Source organism: Pseudonaja textilis, chromosome 12 (genome assembly GCF_049901715.1).
Source record: "Pseudonaja textilis isolate UNSWEBS1 chromosome 12, rPseTex1.2, whole genome shotgun sequence".
Classification (NCBI taxonomy): domain Eukaryota; kingdom Metazoa; phylum Chordata; class Lepidosauria; order Squamata; family Elapidae; genus Pseudonaja; species Pseudonaja textilis.
Genome location: NC_142001.1, coordinates 16,789,772 through 16,808,383, shown reverse-complemented (window position 1 = coordinate 16,808,383; position 18,612 = coordinate 16,789,772). Strand labels below are relative to the sequence as shown.

The window sequence follows — 18,612 nt, the reverse complement described above, 5'->3', positions numbered from 1 at the left end:
CTCCTTCTTCCCCCCTCCTCCTTTCTTCCTCCTACCTTCTTTCTTTTCTTTCCTCTTCTTCCTTCTTCTTCTTCCTTCTTCCTTTTCTTTCTTCTTTCTTCATTCTTCTTCTTCATTCTTCTTCTTTTTCCTCTTTCTCCTCCTCCTCCCTCTTCTCCCTCTCCCTCTTTTCCCCTTTATCCTCCCCTCCTCCTCCTTTCTTCTTCCTCCTTCCTCCTTCTTTCTTTTCTTTCCTCTTCTTCCCTTCTTCCTTTTCTCTTTTTTCTTTCTTCTTTCTTCATTCTTCTTCTTCATTCTTCTTCTTTTTCCTCTTTCTCCTCCTCCTCCCTCTCCCTCTTCTCCCCTTTATCCTACCCTCCTCCTCTTTCCCTCCCCTCTTTTCTTATTATTTTCCCTTTTCTTTCTATGTTTGTATTTTATATATAATCAAAACACTTGACCAAGAAACAATAGTCATAATATGTCCGCATTATCGCCACGAAAACTGCTTGGACGTCATCCACGGGAGACCCACTCCAGTAGACCAAACACAAAAAACAACCACAACTTTTTAGCTATCTCCCTGCCTCTTATTTTTCCAAGGACAAACCATTTGCTCACCTTGCCCGACAGGTGGAACCCGAGGAGCAGCTCCTAAGGCTCTTGACCGGCGTGACTCGAGTCTCTGAACATCTTGGTTTGCTGGGGTGTTTGCATAGGCTGCCAAGCCCACCTTGGAGTATCCATCCTCTCTCCTTCCCAGCCACCGGGGCTGGCAGCTCTAAAGTCCATTTGATTTCTCGCCATTTAGTCAATCCGAGAGAGAAGACTGCCAGAGGTGTGGGTGGGGGGCTTTACGGGGAGGGGGCTTCTCACCTGTGCAGGGCTGCTTACCTGGGGGTTCGCCAAGTTTGGGGAACGGGGTCTTGTGAACGGGGGCGGGGGGGGTCTCAGTCACGCCCACCAACCTGAGTCTTTCTCAGCCTTTCCCAGCGCCTGGCAACGGGGGAAGGGTTGGTTTTTCTTTTCTCGGGGGAAGGGGGGCGAAAAATGGGTAGGTGGGTTGAGTAATTGGGTGGGTGGGATCCCTTGTCTCCCAAGGAGGCGTTTTCGCGCAACCTCACGCCAAGGCGGCGGCTGAAGCGCCTCGGGGAGCGCAAAGATCGCGGTCTCTTTTCTTCCTTTGGTTCTTTTTCGTCCTTTCTTCTCTCTCTCTCTCTCTCTCTCTCTCTCTCTCTTTCCCTCTCTCTCTTTCTTTGGCTCCCTTCCGAAGCAGGGCAAGAGAACAAACTTTGCACCGGGGAGGGTTGGCTCAAGAGGCGGAAGCAAACGAGCACCGGCTCCAAACGGGAAGAAAAGACCTTGGGGCGGTTGCTTCGCATTCACTCCAGCAGCTGCTACGGGCTTGCAAGGTGGCGAGGCTGGCCGGAGTAAGCTCCAGACGGGGTAGTAGTAGTAGAAGCCCGGGGTAGAGGGACACCCGCCACACCCCACCCCACCCTCAAAACCGGAGTAAAACAGCCGCCTTCCCTATCCACCTGGACGAAAAACGCGCGCGATCCCCGGCTCAGGAGCGCGCAAAGGGCCCCGTTCCGCGTTCCTTGCGCGATCCAGAAACTCCAGGAGGAAAAAGGAAGGAGCATGTGATTCCCAACCCAGCGAGGTGGGGAAGACTTGGGACAGAAGGCGCTGTAATTCGGATCAAGCCGAAGGTGAGTTGATCAGAAGAAGGTTTAGCCGGATTAAAGTAGGTAACCGCTTTCTTTTTGAGCGTAGTCATCACGGTCGAAGGTGGTTTGTGCATTGTGGTTTATGGAGCATCGAGGAGTTGGGTCGAAGTCGGTGGGGTTGTGCTAGAAATGGAGCCAGCCATAGCCAGAGGTTGGCCGCTTCCCCAGTCCTACAACAAGCGGGATTTCCTGGGCAACACCCTACCTTGCAGGGTTGTTGTTTTGGCACTGATTGTTGCAAGATCTGCTGAAAAAAAAAGGACAGACCGGATAGTAATGGGCAGTTTAGCCATCCTGCACGCTGTTGTAAGGTGGAGGAAATATTTTTTTTTTCAATCATCAGAAAAAAATAAATAAATATCAGTGGGACTGGTGGTAATTCCCAGATCAACCTGCCCTTTGATTTATTTATTAAATTTATTAACCACCTATCTTACTATAAGGTACCTCTGGGCGGCTTACAATATATATATTTTTAAAAGATAAAATTTTACAAAAACTGTGGGCAGCAGGAAGTAATTTTTTTATAAAAAAAGACAAATTGACAGGTGACAAGTTGTTCCACTTGTTAATTAACAGAATAACAGAGTTGGAAGATCCGTTGGAGGTCATCTAGACCAACCCTCTAATTGAAGAGATTGGGATTTTAAAATGCCTTCTTTCTTGCTGTGCCCCAAAGGAGTAAGAAAGGTGCAAAAAATAAAATACACCCCCCCCAAATTAAAAGTATCCAGAGTCACTTCACGTAGCCAGATGATCAGCATATACATTGAATTCATTAAGTAAATAAACTCCTTTGTCACTTGTGAATAGAAATACCCCCAAAAAACCCAACAACCCCATGTTGTTTGCTTGGCCATTGATCCTTTAAAACAGGGGTGTCCAACTTTAAAACTTGTGGACGTCGACTCCCAGAATTCCCCAGCCCTGCTGGGAGCTGAAGTCCACAGGTCTTAAAAGTGCCAAGGTTGGACGGTCCTGTTTTACAACTTCAGAAATGGTGCCGCTCTGTGTTTATTTGGAACAATCCTAAGGTTGCTCGGCTTGGCTTTTGCAAGCGCAAAGAAATAAAAATAAATCTTAAGATAACAGGGGTGTCGCTAGGTAAAAGAGGAATCTGGAAAGCTGGCTCACTTTTACCCTGGATTACCCTGGAATCTCTTAGGTAAGCGGGAAAAAATGGAATTGGAATTTATTGTATTTCCAGGAACAGCTTTTTTCTTTTTCTTTCTTTTTCCCTTGAAGCATCTGTTTGGTGCGGTATGGTTAGATAGGAGAGAGCAGAGCAGAGTCAGGATGATGGTTTCAGGAGTGTGTTTCAAACCTGGCAGAATACAATAGAATTGAAGCCAGAACTGCTTCTTTTGAGGATTATTAAGAAAAAGTATCCTAAAAACATAAACTATTTGATTTGAACACATAACCACAGCAGCGAGAATTGCACTGGCACAATGCTGGAAAAGGGGTCACTATACCGGCAGATTGTTTAGTAATCCAAAAGATTTTAGATTGCGCAGAAATGGATTAAACTCACTTTAGGGTTAAAGGACAAGGAAGACTTGGAATAACACACAGTTTGGGAAGATTGGTATATCAGTGGATAGATGATAGGAATAAGCAATGTACAGATGAGAAGAATATATAGATATGTATATGAACAACTAGAAATGTGTGGAAATGTTTGTATATAACCAAGATATTTTAATGCTGTCGAAGAAGATTGAGATTTGTAAAAAGTTATTTTTAAATTTACTTGCATTTTAATGTTTCAAATTTCAATAAAGGTTAATTAAAAATTTTTTTAAGGTAGAACGGGCAGTGTCCAAAGATTCAAAATAGGTTTCAGCACCAGTGTAAAGTCTTTTGCAGCAAAAACAGCACCAGCTCCTGCAGAATGAAGAAGAATAAAAGAATAGAATCGAGCTGAAAGGGACATCGGAGGGACTAGAAGTGCAGCCTCTTCTTAAAAACCTCCAGCGATGGAGTGCCCACGATTTCTGAAGGCAACTTCTGTTCCACTGGTTAATTATCCTGTCAGGAAGTTTATCCTCAATTCCAGGTTGCTTCCCTCTTGGATAACTTAATTTAAAATCACCAGACTGTCCCTGTTAATAAAAGTCATCCTTTTTTTTTTAAAGGATAGATTGATAAGGCTGCCATATGGGGCAGCGCACAATAGTCTTGATGCTAATTCTCTTCCTCTAGACAGTTTTCCCAGGACGTGTACAACGTGGGAAGGTCCCAAAAGTTTTTTTTTTTAAAGGATCACAATTGTGCAACTGAAGTCCTACTTTATTGCATTGCAATGTGTGTAAATTAGGGGCGGGCCTTTGATTGCATGGTTACCATCATTATCTTGAGTTTATTTTTGGTTGGTTTGTTTAAACATCTCCTAGGGATGGCCCCAGTTTTCCATTTTCCTGAGGTCCGTTTGCTCCGCTTCCCGAAATAAATCTTGTTGGAGAAAATGAAGAGAAAAGCGATAAGCAGATTCAAGTGAAGAGGATTGACTTGCAGGCCAGCGGCAAAATGCTCGCAAATAGCAATAGCACTTAGATTTCTATACCACTTTGCAGTGTTTTGCAGCCCACTCTAAGTGGTTTACAGAGCATCTTTCCCGCAACAATCTAATACGCTTCACTTTAATGAATAAATTAGGTTTCTGGATATGAATAATAAACAGTGAATAATAAACTTTCTCAAATGGTCTGCATTTCACTTCCATGCTAAGCTTCATACACGCATACCAGCCCAACCAAGACTAAAATTAACAGTGGTTAACGTGGGATGGAGTTATAGACTTAAGTTTTAACTGAACTGAGCAAATATATACAGACCCTGTGTTTTTGAATTATTAAAACACTAGCTCTATACCTGTGCTTCACTACAAAACTATGTGATGGGGCTTAGCTTTTTGGGAGGAAAATAGTGTGGGGGGGAATTGTGCCTCTGCCTACCAGCATCCATCGGTATTCATCTGGCTAGCGTCCTGTCAGTGAGTTGAGGGCTGTTTGGAAACTGAAAGGATATTTGCTGTGTGAGGAAGAAGGAGACAGCAAGGAGCCTGGGCATGGTTTAGCTCAACTCTTCTGTACTAAAGCTGCTTGGTGCTGTTTAACTAAAACTAAAACTGAAACTCCTCTCCTCTGCTTGTGTTTTGCATTTGGAACAGATTTCTTTTCAGGTGGGGAGGGGGAGTAGAACTCCTTAGCATCAGAGGGTGTTAATAATAATAATAATAATAATAATAATAATAATAATAATAATATAGGAAATACTAATGCTCTGATGGTCATTTGGAAAAATCCTTCCTTAGTGAGCCCCTAGAAGCCAAGAGGAACATACGTGCCAAATATCAAGTTTGTAGGCTTTACGGTTCTGGAGATTTTGTGATGATGTGTGAGGGGCATTTTGCTTTTATATATAGAGAGAGCGGGGGAGCACTTTAAGATGAAGGTTTCTCAAAGTTGCCTATCAACAGTTGTTTTTTTTTAATGAATTGCTGTGTAAGGAAAAAGAGAAGGTTGCAAATAGAAGGTTGTTGTTTTGTTCTTGCGCAACGTTCTTTTGCTTGCATCAGAGACATGTTAGCGAAAGCTTGAAAGGGAAGTCCAGAGCATTTATCAACCATGAAAGTTCTTTTGAGTTTCTCCAAAGCTTTGGAGAGGAGATAATATGTGTAGCTCAGAGTTGAACAGCGGGGTCCTTGGTGCTCTCTGAGCTTGTAGAAGCATCAAGGAAGACACTTTGAAGCTCAGAGAACATTAAGGACCCCAGTTGGAGAACCTCAAATGAACAAAAGAACTCTGGTTCTGCGGGTGAAACCTCCTCAGCCGAGAATTGCTATTCACGGTCTCTTTCTCGCTGAATGATCAGTTCCTCTTACCAAGGGTTGATGGTCTGTGTTGGTTCCCTCTTTCTATGCAGGCAACTTTGAGTAGAAACAAGATCTCCCTCGCTTCCTCTTCGGAGCAGGAAAATGAGGACTTCGAGAAGCAGCCGCACACAACGATGACCAAGACTTTAGGATAGAGGTGGGGAAAGTACCAGGAACTTTGAGAAGATGCTGGACCCTGAAGGAAGGGACGTGATGGAGAAGCAAAAGGAGAGCAACCCGAAGGAAGGAGGAGGAGGAGGAGAGGTGTCGGTTCCTGCAAGCAACCTTCAGGACCAAAGACAAGCTTCCGATGGCAACCAGTCCCCTCGTCCTATCAGCCGGGCTGAAACCTTGAGCCTTCTCCGAGGTCAATCGACCAACAGGAGTTGGGTGAGGAGGAATTCGGCAAAGTGGGGGCCCGAAATGAACCCATCCCGCCTTTCCATGTTTTGGAGCAGCACCAGGAGGAAAGGGTTGAAGGAGCTCCTCCTGCAGAGCAGTCAAGCCAGCCCCACCTGGCTTACACCTTCCCCCAAAGAGACCCTCTCGACGGCCGAGAGCCAACGGGGCGTAGAGGATCCATTCTCAGAGGTGAATTCTGAAGAGCCGTGCTTAGCTCTGGACCCCTTGGAGCACGAATGGATGTTGACTGTGGCCCAAGGGGACGCCGAAAGCATCCTCAACCTCTTAGCCAAGGAGCCCAGCCTGCTTTCCCGGAGAGACTTTGTGACCGGTTTTACTGTCCTTCACTGGTTGGCCAAACACGGCCGTCACGAAGATTTGATCGAGGTGATGTCCTTTGCAGAGAGGAACGGCTGCCCAACCAACGTCAACGTACTCACGGCCAGTGGGAGGATGACCCCTCTGCACTTGGCTGCCCTTCAGGGCCACGTGATGACCGTCAAGATCCTAGTAGGAGCCTTTGGGGCCAATACCAACCTCAGGGACCACAATGGGCGCAAAGCCTGGCAGTACCTCCACGCCAATGCTCCTAGAGAGTTGAAGGAACTTCTGGGAGCTACCGAAGAAGACTTGGCCATCTCTGGAGCAGGGAACACCAACAATAATTGCGCTCCTTCCCGATGGGGTTGGATGATCGGGGCCTTTAGGACAGAATACGCAAGTGCTGAGGCTCCAGGGCCAGGCCAGAGGAGCAGTCCCATGGGATCTTATTTCAGGAACATCTTCAGGCAAGCTGTTGCATTCTTCCAAGATCATTAGAGGTCTCCTAGGTGGGTTAGTGGTGTTTGTGTTCTTGGCTTGGATTGATCCTCATTGTTTGGACCTAGGCTTCCCCAATAGCACGAAGCCGACTCCTGGTCCCAATAAACCCCTTTTATTTATTTTACAGTTACTTTTATCAGTCTTGGAGAGTTACCAGGCCGTTATCTTTCAGATGCCACGCTGTAGCCGACAATAATTGGCAAGAATGCAGGAACAGATCTTCACCCTAATGAACTAATTGTCTCCTGCAAAACCCCACTCCCCTTTTGCTCCTCTTTTATTCCCTATGGCAGGGGCCATTCACTGTCCACCCGTGGCTTTACTCCCAAGTCAGCCCTTGTTCCTTAGCTGTTCCCTTCTCCTGGCAGCTCTGTGCATGTGCACAGTGGGAACAGGCTCTGGCTGTTCTTCTGCCTCACTGATCTACGACTCTGAAGGCAGCTGATAACTGTTGGATGGCCCTGGTGCCATCTCTGCCTCTGATGCAGAGCCCTCGTCAGAACCTTCCCCCAGACTCCAGGACTGGCCCATGTTCCACCCCAACTTCCTCACTGTCCAAATCTGCCAACACTCATGGCCGCCCTTAGAGAAATGGCCATTAAGAAGGCAGAGGAAGTGATAAAGTGATTCAGATTATGGCCCCAAGTTTTAGCAAACCTCAGGGTAAGCAAATCTTTTTTTTTTTTTTTTAGCCTCTGGAATAAGAACATCTTCTTTCGACTCAAGGAAGTAGATATGGGGAGGAAGAGATTGGATGAAACTGGGGGTATCCTTAGCATTTGTTCCCTAAAGGGCTGTAAATATATGATGTTAAAAAGAACTTGAAATTCTGCCTCTGGAAAAATGCCTCACCTTATCCCGTGAGAATGCAGGACGTCACATTATACAAAGATATGCACATATCTTTGCATAACATATTCGGATGATGCTAGATCGAAGGAGCAGCGAAGAATTATGTTGAGGTTGGCCTGCCTCACCTTTGGCCACTGAAAAACCTTTAAATCATCTTGCTTCTGACAGTTCAACAATAGAATTTGGCAAGCAACTGGCTTTTTAAAATCAGAGTTGAAACACTCAAGGAAGCAGAATATAACACGGCCTGCCCATTCTTTTGGCAGGATGGGGTGGAAAAGAGTGAGAAATAGTACTTTAAGCAGTACAATTAAAAGACAAAAAGTGGTAGATGCAGGCATTTCATATTGACTCACCAGTACCAAACTTACAAGGAACACGGTTAAAATCGGAATAAAATATAGGATCTGATATTAATAATATGTCAAGATCCTATATTTTATCCCGATTTTGACTGTGTTATTGTAAGTACTGAGGGGTCTGTGTGAAATGCCTACATCTACCACCACTGTTCGTCTTTTAGTTGTACTGTTTAAAGGATTAAGGGGACTTAAATTGTTTTAGAAATAATATTTTCACCTTCGGATATTGTCAGTCTTATCCACGGTGCAATTCAGGGCTAAGCTAACATCAGCCGTCCATTTTAATTTACGAGAGTACCGAATGCTTGGAGTTGTCTTTACCGATTTTGGGTGTTAAGAGAAGAAGATAAGAGTTGGTAATGCTAAGCAAAGGCTCAGTTTTTGTGCTTTTCGAAAGAACATAAGGAAGTGCACTTCAGTTAGACCAAGCCCTTCCTGGTTGGTGTTGCAATCTTTGCAAAAAAAAAAATTTCAGCAGCGAGCCTCTAATCTCCAAATTTGGCAATTTCAAGACTTGTGCAGACTTCAACTCCCAGAATTCCCCAGCCAGCCGGCTGGGGAATTCTGGGAGTTGAAATCTACGCAAGTCTGGGAGTTGAAGTGTACAAATTCTGGGAGTTGAAGTCCACAAGTCTTAAAAAGTTACCAAGGTTGGACTACCCCTGCTCTAAGATATTATTCGATAGTCACCTTGTTTGATCAGTAAATATATATATATATATTGGTTTACCTGATTTTGTTTGTCATTCCGGCTCCCCCGATCCAAAGAAACCAAAAGTAGAAGAGAAAGCTTAAGTTTTAATCTGCAAGATCTCCAGTTTGAAAAAGCTCATGCAGCAATGGGGGGAAAAATAGATAATTCTCTGCTTAGGATACTAATTGGCACCAGAAATTCCATCACTAAGCGAGGCGGTTATTAAGTGAGTCTTGTCCAGTTTGACTCCCCCTTTTTTGTCATGGTTGTTAAGCAAATTGCTGTGCCTGTTAAGTGAATCACATGGTCCTTAAGTGAATCTGGGTTCCCCCCATTGACCCTGCTTGTCAGAAACGTAGAATGCCAGGTTTACTGCAACCCTAATTGTGAGCCGGTTGCAAAATTCCAGAATTCTTCCCATGTGACTCTGGAGAAGCCATTATCATAAATGCAAGGACTGGTCACCACAGCACCACTGTAACTTCAAGCAGTCACTAAATGAATATTCCTAAGTCAAGGACTACCTTTAACATGATTTGGAAAGGGGGAAAAAAAACCACTTTTACCCAACAGTGAAGTTTTCAAAGCCTTCTCAGAAAGCTAGATGGATTAGATCTGGTTTAGAGATGCTAGCTAGGATTACCCCAAGCTTTAAGGTAAAAAAAAACCAAACCCCAAATCAGCCACTACCCAAAAATCTACTTGGTCTACTTCTGAACTGTTGTAGGATATTCCACGAAGCCATCAGGAACAGGATGCAAACTCTTTTTATTCATAGCAGGTCATTCAGGCCGATGGATTCCCAAAAAAGCTATGCAGGATTTGATCTTTACAAATTGAAGGCAAATCTTACGTGTCCCAGGATAATGTTGCAGGATCCAATCTGGGTCGATCCCCAGGACCAGAAGTTTGGTCTTCCAAGCTTTCGGAAGAATCCATCCTTGGAGATCTTCTCTCTCACCAGAATGTCTCTCTCTCTCAAATTCTGGTGGGACTGGGCTCCAGCCCTTATCCCAAAGCTTGGGAAGGCTAAACCTCTGGTCCTAGTGACTGACCCAAATGAGATCCTGCAGGATCAAATCTTGTTCATGCTTGTCCTGGAGACCCGTGTTCTGACCCAGGCTTCATAACCCGTAATTATTCACAAACTTGTTTTAAAAACAAAACCTATTTTAATGCAACGCTGGGAATTATTTTCATTCCCAGCCGGAATTAAGGTCAAACCATTCCCCAAGATAAGCATACTCCTTTCAGTTCTGTGAAATGCTACCAAAACTGAAGTATCAAATTAACTAGAAAAGAAACCAACTGAAGTACAAGAAAAACCAACCGAAGTACAAAGAGCTTTTAAGGATGATTCTGAACCGATTGAACTACTTTGCTTCCTGCAAGGATTTCATCATCTTGGCCTGACTTTTATCCCTTATGGGAGGGGCAATCATCTCCCAGCTTTACTATCGAGTTGCCCTTTTTTTTTCAGCTGCTCTCGCCTTCTAGCAGCTCTGCACACATGCGCACTGGGACCAGGCTCCCGTTGTTCCTCTGCCTCGCTGCTACCAGACTCCGAAGGCTCCAAAGATAGCACCGTACTCCCAGGTGGTCCTGGCCCCATCTCTACATTGGATGAAGGACCCTCGTATCGAGTCCTCTCCAGACTCCTGGACTGGTCCCCGTTCTTCCCCACTGTCCGATTTCGCTGCTGTCTGAACCAGCTGCTGGTGAACCATAACAACCTGCCAGATCCCTGTGACCTAGACTGATGGCCCAAACCACACATCCTTAGGAAGCAAGACGGGGCAGGAACTGAGCTCACCTCAAAGGAGAACTTACCTTCCACTTGTTTTAGGGGTCTAGAACTTGGACAGCTTCAGGGATATTCTCTGTTTTAAATAAAGGATGTTTCAACCCGAACGTTGTCCTTTTCGTTTTACGTTTGTGTGAATGGGCCACCTCTTGATGGACAAGGAGTGTCTCTAAATCTTTTAGCAGAGATGAGAATTGGGGTTTCATGGATGATCCCCAAAATGGATGAACTGAACGAGAAAGCTTTGGATAAGTGGTGGGACTTATCTCCAGGGGGGCGGGGGATGAGTCTGCCTACTGAGATGAGGTGGACCAATGGTTGCTTTTGTGGTGTGGAGACAATAACTTGGTCCTCAACACCCATAAGACCAAGGAGCTTATAGTGGATTATAGAAGGAAGAGATCAGACCTCCAGCCCTTGCGTATCAATGGAGACCGAGTGGAGCAAGTGGCCAGTTTTAAGTTTCTGGGTGTTACCCTAAAAGAGGACCTGACCTGGGGTGCTCACATTGCAGCCCTGGTCAAAGGGGCCTGGCAGAGATTATACTACCCGAGACTTCTCAAGAAACAACAACTGAATGAAAAATTGCTAGTGACCTTCTACTGCTGCACCATAAGAATATCTTAACTTACTGCACCTCTGTATGGTTTGCCAATTGCACAGGGGCAGATAGGAAAGCACTCCAGACGGTTTGGAAGAGCTTTATAGCTCCCGCTGCCTTAAGAAAGTTCAAAACATTCTCAAAGATCCATCTCATCCTGGGCACCCTTTTTTTTTGAATTATTACCATCTAGCAGATGGTACTGTAGGAAGTTAGCACCCATCCCTCTCCTAGAAAAATGAAAATATCCTAGGAAATATTAAAAAGGCAGAATATTTCCCCTAAAATGGAAAGTAGAAACTCGAGAGAGGCCGAAACTCAGCTTCACCACCTTTGCTAATGGACCGTTACTCTGGCCTAGGCCAGTCTATTTTACCTAACAAAGATCTACTCCAGGTAGAGCTATAATAGGAATTGCCCAAAGCCCTTTTCATTACATCATCATCCAGCAAGGCTCAACTAAGCCTGGGATTCAGGACAGCCTAAAGTGCTGCCCCTGCACGGTCCCATGGGAGTCTGACAGCCAATCAGAATACAAGCTCAAATTCAAATCCCAACAGAGGGCATAAAACCCAGGAACTCTTAGCATGTCTGCCCTTTTTCTTTCACCCAGGAGCTGCAAGGCATGTGGTCCTGTCCACCATTAAACCATCTTTCCAAACAGCCTCCATGTTTCCAGTGTCTCTTCCCCCCATTTGGAATTGAACCCAGAATGATGATTTTTCCAGGATAATAAAAACAAGGACAAAGAGGCTGAAAAACAGCTTCTATCCCAGGGCAGTAGCTCCGTTGAATTTTACTGTGTAGTACACCGAAGATGGTATTTAATTTCGTTGTACGATGTGCAGTGACAATAAACTTAAACTAAACAAAGCTAATTATGAGTTGCACCAAGAGAACCATGTACGACATGGTTGGAAGTGGGTGGTGGGACCGTGAAGCGCTCACTCCTGTGGTTTGGGGATCAAGACAGAGTTCAAGTCTTGGGAGTTTGTTGATCTCGTTGCCACTGGCCCTTTGAAAAACCGCAAGGTTCACAAAACCGGAAGGGGGCATATCTTCAGGAAACAAGCAGGCAGAAGAGGGGGGAAAAAAAACAATTTTGAGTATCATCTGATCTTTGCAAAGCCTGGTTGACTGTGAGAGTTGCAGAAAGGGTTGTGCCCCCAAGAAAGAATCCAGAAATAATAAAAACGAAGGGGGGTGTCCTGTCTTCCAACCCCATGAAGAGAACTAATGGGAGTTTCATGAGGACAAGGCCAGGTCTGCCTCATCGTGGAATCGTCAAGCGATCTGTTATTTTTATTACCTTTATTATCAGAGTACAACATGTGTACAATCAGATTGGCTGAGCCTCCCTTCATGCAACCCCACACACACACCAACACAACTCACAGGGAGGACAGAAGTCCCTAACCCAGTCCCAATCTTATTGCACTATGTGACCTTGTTGCACAATGCACTGGCCCTGCAAGTCTACCATACTACGTTGACATGAAGTTATTTTCCGTTCAGGAGTCTGACAGCCCAGGGGTAGAAACTGTTCTTCAGCCTGGGTTCTGACCCACAGCCTTTTCCAACGAATCAAACACAAACACAAAGGTTCTCAAAGGCATCTGAGGAAACAACAAACCAAAACTAGATAGTCCTTTATCTGATCCCATCTAGCTCTTCCTCCTACAGGGTGGAGCCAGCTAATTCTTGAAGCGGGGCTAAATTTAAGTTCGAAAACAAGAGCAAAAAGCAATGGTGTAAAACTTGGCTGCTTTAAGTTGGAGACATTTTTAAATGGGCTGCACTAGTAAGAGGGGCAAAGAATCATCCTGGATAAAGTCAGAAAAAAATATATTTAAAAGGTTATTTTTCAGCGTAAAGGCAGTGCATTCATTCCCTTGGCTTCTGGTGTCAAAGCCTGTCAACATGAATTCCGTGGGTTGTTGAAATCCTGTCCTTTCTCCAAAACCACCAGGAGAGAAAAGTTTCAATTTTTTGTGAAGAAATTCCTAAAAATTGCCCAGATCGGTGGCATTATATTTTTAGACCTAAAATTCATTTTAATCCTTTGTGGTTAATTAAACCATGTCTTAACATGTATAGTTTCTTGGAGGGTCAAGGCATTTATCCCACGAACACATCTGGTTAAAACAAGTGTTTTGTCTTCTTTTAAATAAATCTTGACTCTCATTCAATCATGACTTCACACCTCTGTAAGCATCTTCACTGTAAGTAGTTAAGTCTGCTAAGTCATTTTTAGCCCATCAGCTCTCAGCGTTAGGCCTATAGCTATTTTCTTATAGTTCTGGTGTTTTGTAAATTATGGCTTTCCTAATATCGTTAATCCCTATTAAGTGCAAGTCTTCAGAAAAATATTTCGTAACAGCTTAATCGTTGATTCTGGTTAAACCTGCATTCAGTTTAAAAAGTCTGAGAATTAAGAAGCATTTTCTTTCTTTAAACACCGAAAAAACAATTTTCACCTCTTGCTAACAGCTTCGTAAAAATTATATTTACTAAATGTAATTAAAAAGAAAAAAGGAAATACTCCGAAGATATTTTGCATGCAGAGTTCAGCACAAACATCTTATTTTTTTCCTTTCTTCTATAATTCTTTATACTCTGTAGTTTAAATTTTCTACCTCATCTCTCTTATGTCATTTCTTCCCTTTCTGTTTCTGGCTAGTTTTCTTAGTTAATACCACCAACATTTTGAAATGACGTTATTTCTAAACTCTGAAAGTTATTTGATTTCTATGGTTGCCCATCTCAGCAAATGACTCTGGGCAGCTGACAAATATCCTCATATTTATTTGCTTGGGATTACGGTTTCCTGCTTGCTTGTTTCAGGCTAGTGACTCTGGCAGCTACGGCCTTTCATATTCTGACAACGTCTCCCTTTATGACTAAGTGGGTATACAAGCAGTAAATCCAAACAGAATTGTGAAATTAACTAGTCTGATTATTAATGATATTCTCTCTTCTGACAGCAAGAATTCAGCCAACGTAGCTACCCTGAGAGTTAAAGAACACAAAACATGTACACAATAAATCCAGATTATTTGGTTTTAATTCCTTTGGGAACCTCTTTGTGGAAATAAAAACTTTAAAGGACAGAGGAGGACAGGAGAAATAATATGGAGATTCAGTCTTGAAAATAGGGCTTTGTTAAGAAGGCAAGCCATCCTGGGGCACAAAAGCTGGTTGTCAGACAGACACGGTGAGGGTTGCAGCTGCTTCCATTTACAGGCCCAGCTTGGTCCTCCTCCAGTGACGCCTTTTGGAATTGTATCTGGAACAAAAGAGGCACAATTAGTAAGCGAGACACAACTCTGAGAGTCTAACGGACTAAAACCTGAATTGCCTAGAAGCTAATAGCAAGGAATTAAACTAAGGACTTTTAATCTGGAGGGTCTTTTATAAGGCAGAGGGAGAATAGTTTTCCCACGTCAATTTGTAACTCCCTTTCCTCATTTAAATGCACCAAAAAAAAAAAAAAACCCCAACCCTTGTGCGTTCATTCTTTCAACACAAGCTGCTTTATAAATAGCCTTGTGAAATGTAAGCACAAGGACAGGGCCCGTGGCAAGGTCTAGCATTCCAAAATGTCCCCTACCCCCTAAAAAAATTAAGCCCCCAATTAAAGCATTAAGAGATGGGGATGTCACTAGGCCATCATCCTTGAATTGACCAGATCAATTAATCAAGTCTTTTAGATTAAAATTCCACGATTTGCCCAAACAGACTGATCCAGGTGATTGCTTCTAAAAAAAAAAAATCTACGTACTAATTTCATTTAGTGAAGATGCACATTTAGCAGGCTTCCAAATTATTTATTTAATATATCTAACATAAAATTTTAGAGTAAATTTTAATTATTTTTAAAATAAATCAAAAAAAATATTTTTAATTATATTTTCCATAAAAAAATTTTCAACAGATTTTTTAAATTCATGCTGTATTATCTGCAAACTTTGTTAAGAGGCTGGGGCGGCCCTGATAGATAAAGCAAGCAATAAATCTAAACTCCCATCACAGAAAACCTTCCTCCGATATTACCACAAGGTTACATTTGAGTGTCCTCTCAGAGAAGATAAAATCTGTCCCGTGTTTTCCCCTTAAGGCTTGTCACTGTTACAGGGAGGCTATTTTTCACCAGGATGGAGGCGAAATCAAATCCCATATAACAGAATTGCTCTCAGCAGGGATATGGCAGTGTTTCCATGTAAGGGAACGCTGCAATTGCTACCTGCTTCAGAAAAATGTTCCTTTTTAAGAAAACAGAATTTCCTTTTAAGAAAGTAACCTTCCCTCATCTGACCTGGGAACAGACCTCAACATTTCGGTGCCAGAGAGAAACAGAATATTGCATGAACGCACCTGTCAAAATGTGCTTTGTTTTGCACAGAGAAGGGTATTTATGTGAAAAGAAGCAGAAGGATGAAGAGAGTGTGGCAAGGAAAACCAGGGAAAGAAAACGGATGATGAAATGGAAAAAAAAAAGATAAGAATATTTGTTAGAAAGTTGTTTGATATTTGGAGGCATACGCAGCATAGGTAGGTCAATTATAAACCTCATACAAAGTCAGCTCAATGTTATTATTCGTAGCAGAATTGGTTAAATGGTATTTATTAAATCTTTACATAATTAATATTTGGGGGACAATGAACCATCTGAAACTTCAGGAAGGGGCTGAAGAGTAGTTTAAGAGAAGGATGCAACTGAGCTGGAGTCCAGTTTTCTTCCAAAATATAAAAATCCCAATGTAATTCTGACAGTGGGCAGGCAGCTATCGAAGGGATCTGCTCTCGCAAGAGCTTTACCTGATCTTATTGCCAGTTTTCATGCGAATCCACTGAGGAATGGGTCGGTTCTGCTTCTGCTTCTTAGCGAGGAATCGCTTGATCTTGAAAGTCTTGTGGGACGACTGGAGACCGGGAAGAGAAGGAACATCGAAAACCATTTAAGCAGCGGCCAAGATAAGCGTTCAAAAATCACACAGAGACTTCCAACAATGGCTGATGGTTGACCTGGGAGGTAATGGGTTCTTTTTTTTGTGTGTGGATGCAAATGAGGTCGATCCCTGTGTTGGGCAAGGAAGTGGACTAGAAGATCTCCAAGATCCCTCTCCAACTCATTACCTACTTTTAATGACCCCCGTAATCCCTTGAGGGGTGGAGTCTGGGCAACTGAATGGAGCTGTGTGTTTACTGGCCGGATGCCCTTCCTGTTGCCAATGCGGAGTTATATTCAGCAGAAGATATAAACTCATCGTGCCCAAAGAGAGAAATATCTGCATACCTAGGATCGAACTCACAGCCTCCTGATTGTGAGGCGAGAGCTCCACCTCTAGGCCACCCCACCACTCTATTCCTTTCCAACTCATGATCCTGTGAATTGCTGGCCATTTTCAGAGTAAAACCTATTTAGATGCAGCCCATTTAACCTGCAGCTACGTGGCTGGATTATGCCCAAAAGGGAGCAAAACTATATGGAAGCATTATATAGATTTCCAGACTAAAAGAGGAAAGTAAACTGGGAAAACTGGCTTCCCCCACAGGGAAGTCTAGTCTCGCTCCATACACACTGCAACATCAAAGAAGAAGCAAAACAGTTTTTTTTTTTTTAAATTTTGTGAGCTGTGCAGAGTTGTGTTTTGAGATGAACGGCCATATACACACAAGATACACAAGCCAACGAATAAACAAATTATCTCTCTGAACTGCTTAGAAATATAAATTAGAATGTATATTTCTAATTGCCATTTACTGAATAGTTACTCCAGTCTTTTAAAACTCCCAACGTTATTGCTTTGGCACTGAAATGCTGCTGGTGTGTTACTCACTGTGTGTTTACACAAACACACCCCGCCGGTGCATTTTGCAGCAACATGAAAACACCAATCCTAACCGTACAGATCTCAACCTGCTGAGATACACAACCTGCAGCATTATGGCAACATAAAAGGATTCAACACTTTTGCTATCAATAAAAATATTGATATTTTTACTTCTTTTTTATACTTCACTCAAGGAACACACCTAATGCCCCTGCCTGCCTATTTTTCTTCACAACAACACTGTGTGGTCCGTTGGACTGAGAGAGAGTCCCCAAAATCACCCAGTTTTCATAGCTAAGGCAGGACTAGAACTCATAGCCACAAGAGGATTCAGAATCCAGAATAACAAGAGTTGGAAGGGACCTTGAAGGCCTTCTAGTCCAACCCCTGCTCGAACAAAATAAGCTCCCAAATTGGGCTTGGGAGTCCCATTGGGAGTCCAATCTGGCATCTTATCCGAGAACCCAAGAGCCTTTTTAGGCAGAACTCAAAGTCTTCTTTTAAGCCAGGGATCTCCGCACTTATACAAATATAAGACTTGTGGACTTCAATTCCCAGAATTCCCTAGCTAGCAATTTCCTCAATTCTGGGAGTTGAAGTCCTCAAATCTTAAAAAGTTGCCAAGTTTGGGGAACACCCCCCCCCCCTTTTTTTAAGCCAGCACACACCAAACTGACTTCATACCTAAAATAGGGCTGGTGGGGGGGGGCAGAATCCAGCCAATTCTCTTTCGGATCTAACTAAATCGGGGGAGGGGGGTTGGACTAGATGAGCTAACAAGGTCCCTTTCCAACACTGATTACGTTATGTTTGAATAAACTCTCAAGTAAAACACTGGGAGACAACAGATATTGGTGGCGTCAAATCCCATTCAAATCCTTTCCTTTAATGGGCTTCGAGTCGCCTTTTCCACCGAGAAGGGCAACTCTATGGTTAAGGAGAGGCCTACAAACAACTGCCCCATTCAAGCGGCGGCTGGCGGGCAGGCCTCTAACCGGGCACACGCACAACGCTCCAGTTTTTATCCACGGTTCCCAATTTTCCAGATCGAACCGGGGGCTTTTCGCGGGAGCCCCCCCCCCCCCGAAGAACCGGCCCGGGTTAACGGGTTCCCAAGCGACTCCCCGAAGGAGGATTGCGACGGATAGACTCACCATCGTCCAACGCGGTCACCACGGCAGCAGAAGAGGGAAAAGGGCTAAGGGAAGGGGCGCATGGAATGATGGGAAAAAAAGCGAACGAGTGATTTTTTTTTTTTTCCTGCGGTGGCCTAGAAAGTCGACTCGGTGGCGACAGCGCCGCCCGCTCAGCGTCTCCAACGTGGTATTGCAAGTTTTTTCAAGCAGGTAACGCCGCGAAGGTCAGAATACAGAAGAACGAAGAGTTGGAAGGGTCCCTGGAGGTCTTCCAGTCCAACCCCCTGCTCAAGCAGGAGACCCAATGGGCCTCCCAAGCTCAATCTCAGAGTTTATCTGAGAACTCGGGACCTTTTTTTAGGCAGAATTCAGTCTTACTTCTAAGCCCTTGGCAAATATAAGACTAGTGGACTTCAACTCCCAGAATTCCCCAGCCAGCAATTCTTTAATCCTGGTTTACAGCAAGATTAATAAATAAATAAATAAATAGTAAAAACTTATTGAATTTAGCTGGGATAA

At 43.7% G+C, this 18,612-nt stretch overlaps 2 protein-coding genes and 1 non-coding gene across 4 annotated transcripts; 1 reads left to right on the top strand and 2 right to left on the bottom strand.

Moving 5' to 3' along the window:
- Window positions 1-1,320: 1,320 nt before the first annotated feature.
- SOWAHD (sosondowah ankyrin repeat domain family member D) lies at window positions 1,321-10,629 on the top strand. Of its 2 annotated transcripts, XM_026702897.2 has the most exons (3): window positions 1,321-1,691; window positions 5,637-6,818; window positions 10,199-10,629. In XM_026702897.2, the coding sequence occupies exon 2, from the start codon at window positions 5,773-5,775 to the stop codon at window positions 6,805-6,807; it is 1,035 nt and encodes a 344-aa protein (XP_026558682.1). In that variant the 5' UTR covers window positions 1,321-1,691; window positions 5,637-5,772; the 3' UTR covers window positions 6,808-6,818; window positions 10,199-10,629. The 2 variants fall into 2 exon arrangements, with proteins under 2 accessions (XP_026558682.1, XP_087797256.1); XM_087941130.1 differs by lacking the exons at window positions 1,321-1,691; window positions 10,199-10,629 and adding an exon at window positions 7,503-8,482 and having other exon boundaries at window positions 5,641-6,818.
- Window positions 10,630-14,169: 3,540 nt separating this feature from the next.
- RPL39 (ribosomal protein L39) lies at window positions 14,170-18,238 on the bottom strand. Its single transcript, XM_026702908.2, has 3 exons — window positions 18,112-18,238; window positions 15,942-16,045; window positions 14,170-14,409 (listed from the first exon to the last, which is right to left on the bottom strand). Exons 1-3 carry the CDS (start codon window positions 18,112-18,114, stop codon window positions 14,361-14,363), a joined length of 156 nt encoding a protein of 51 aa, XP_026558693.1. The 5' UTR covers window positions 18,115-18,238; the 3' UTR covers window positions 14,170-14,360.
- On the bottom strand, window positions 15,243-15,373 carry LOC113438002 (small nucleolar RNA SNORA69). Its single transcript, XR_003374322.1, has one exon. It is a non-coding gene; the product is annotated as a small nucleolar RNA SNORA69 (small nucleolar RNA).
- Window positions 18,239-18,612: the final 374 nt, after the last annotated feature.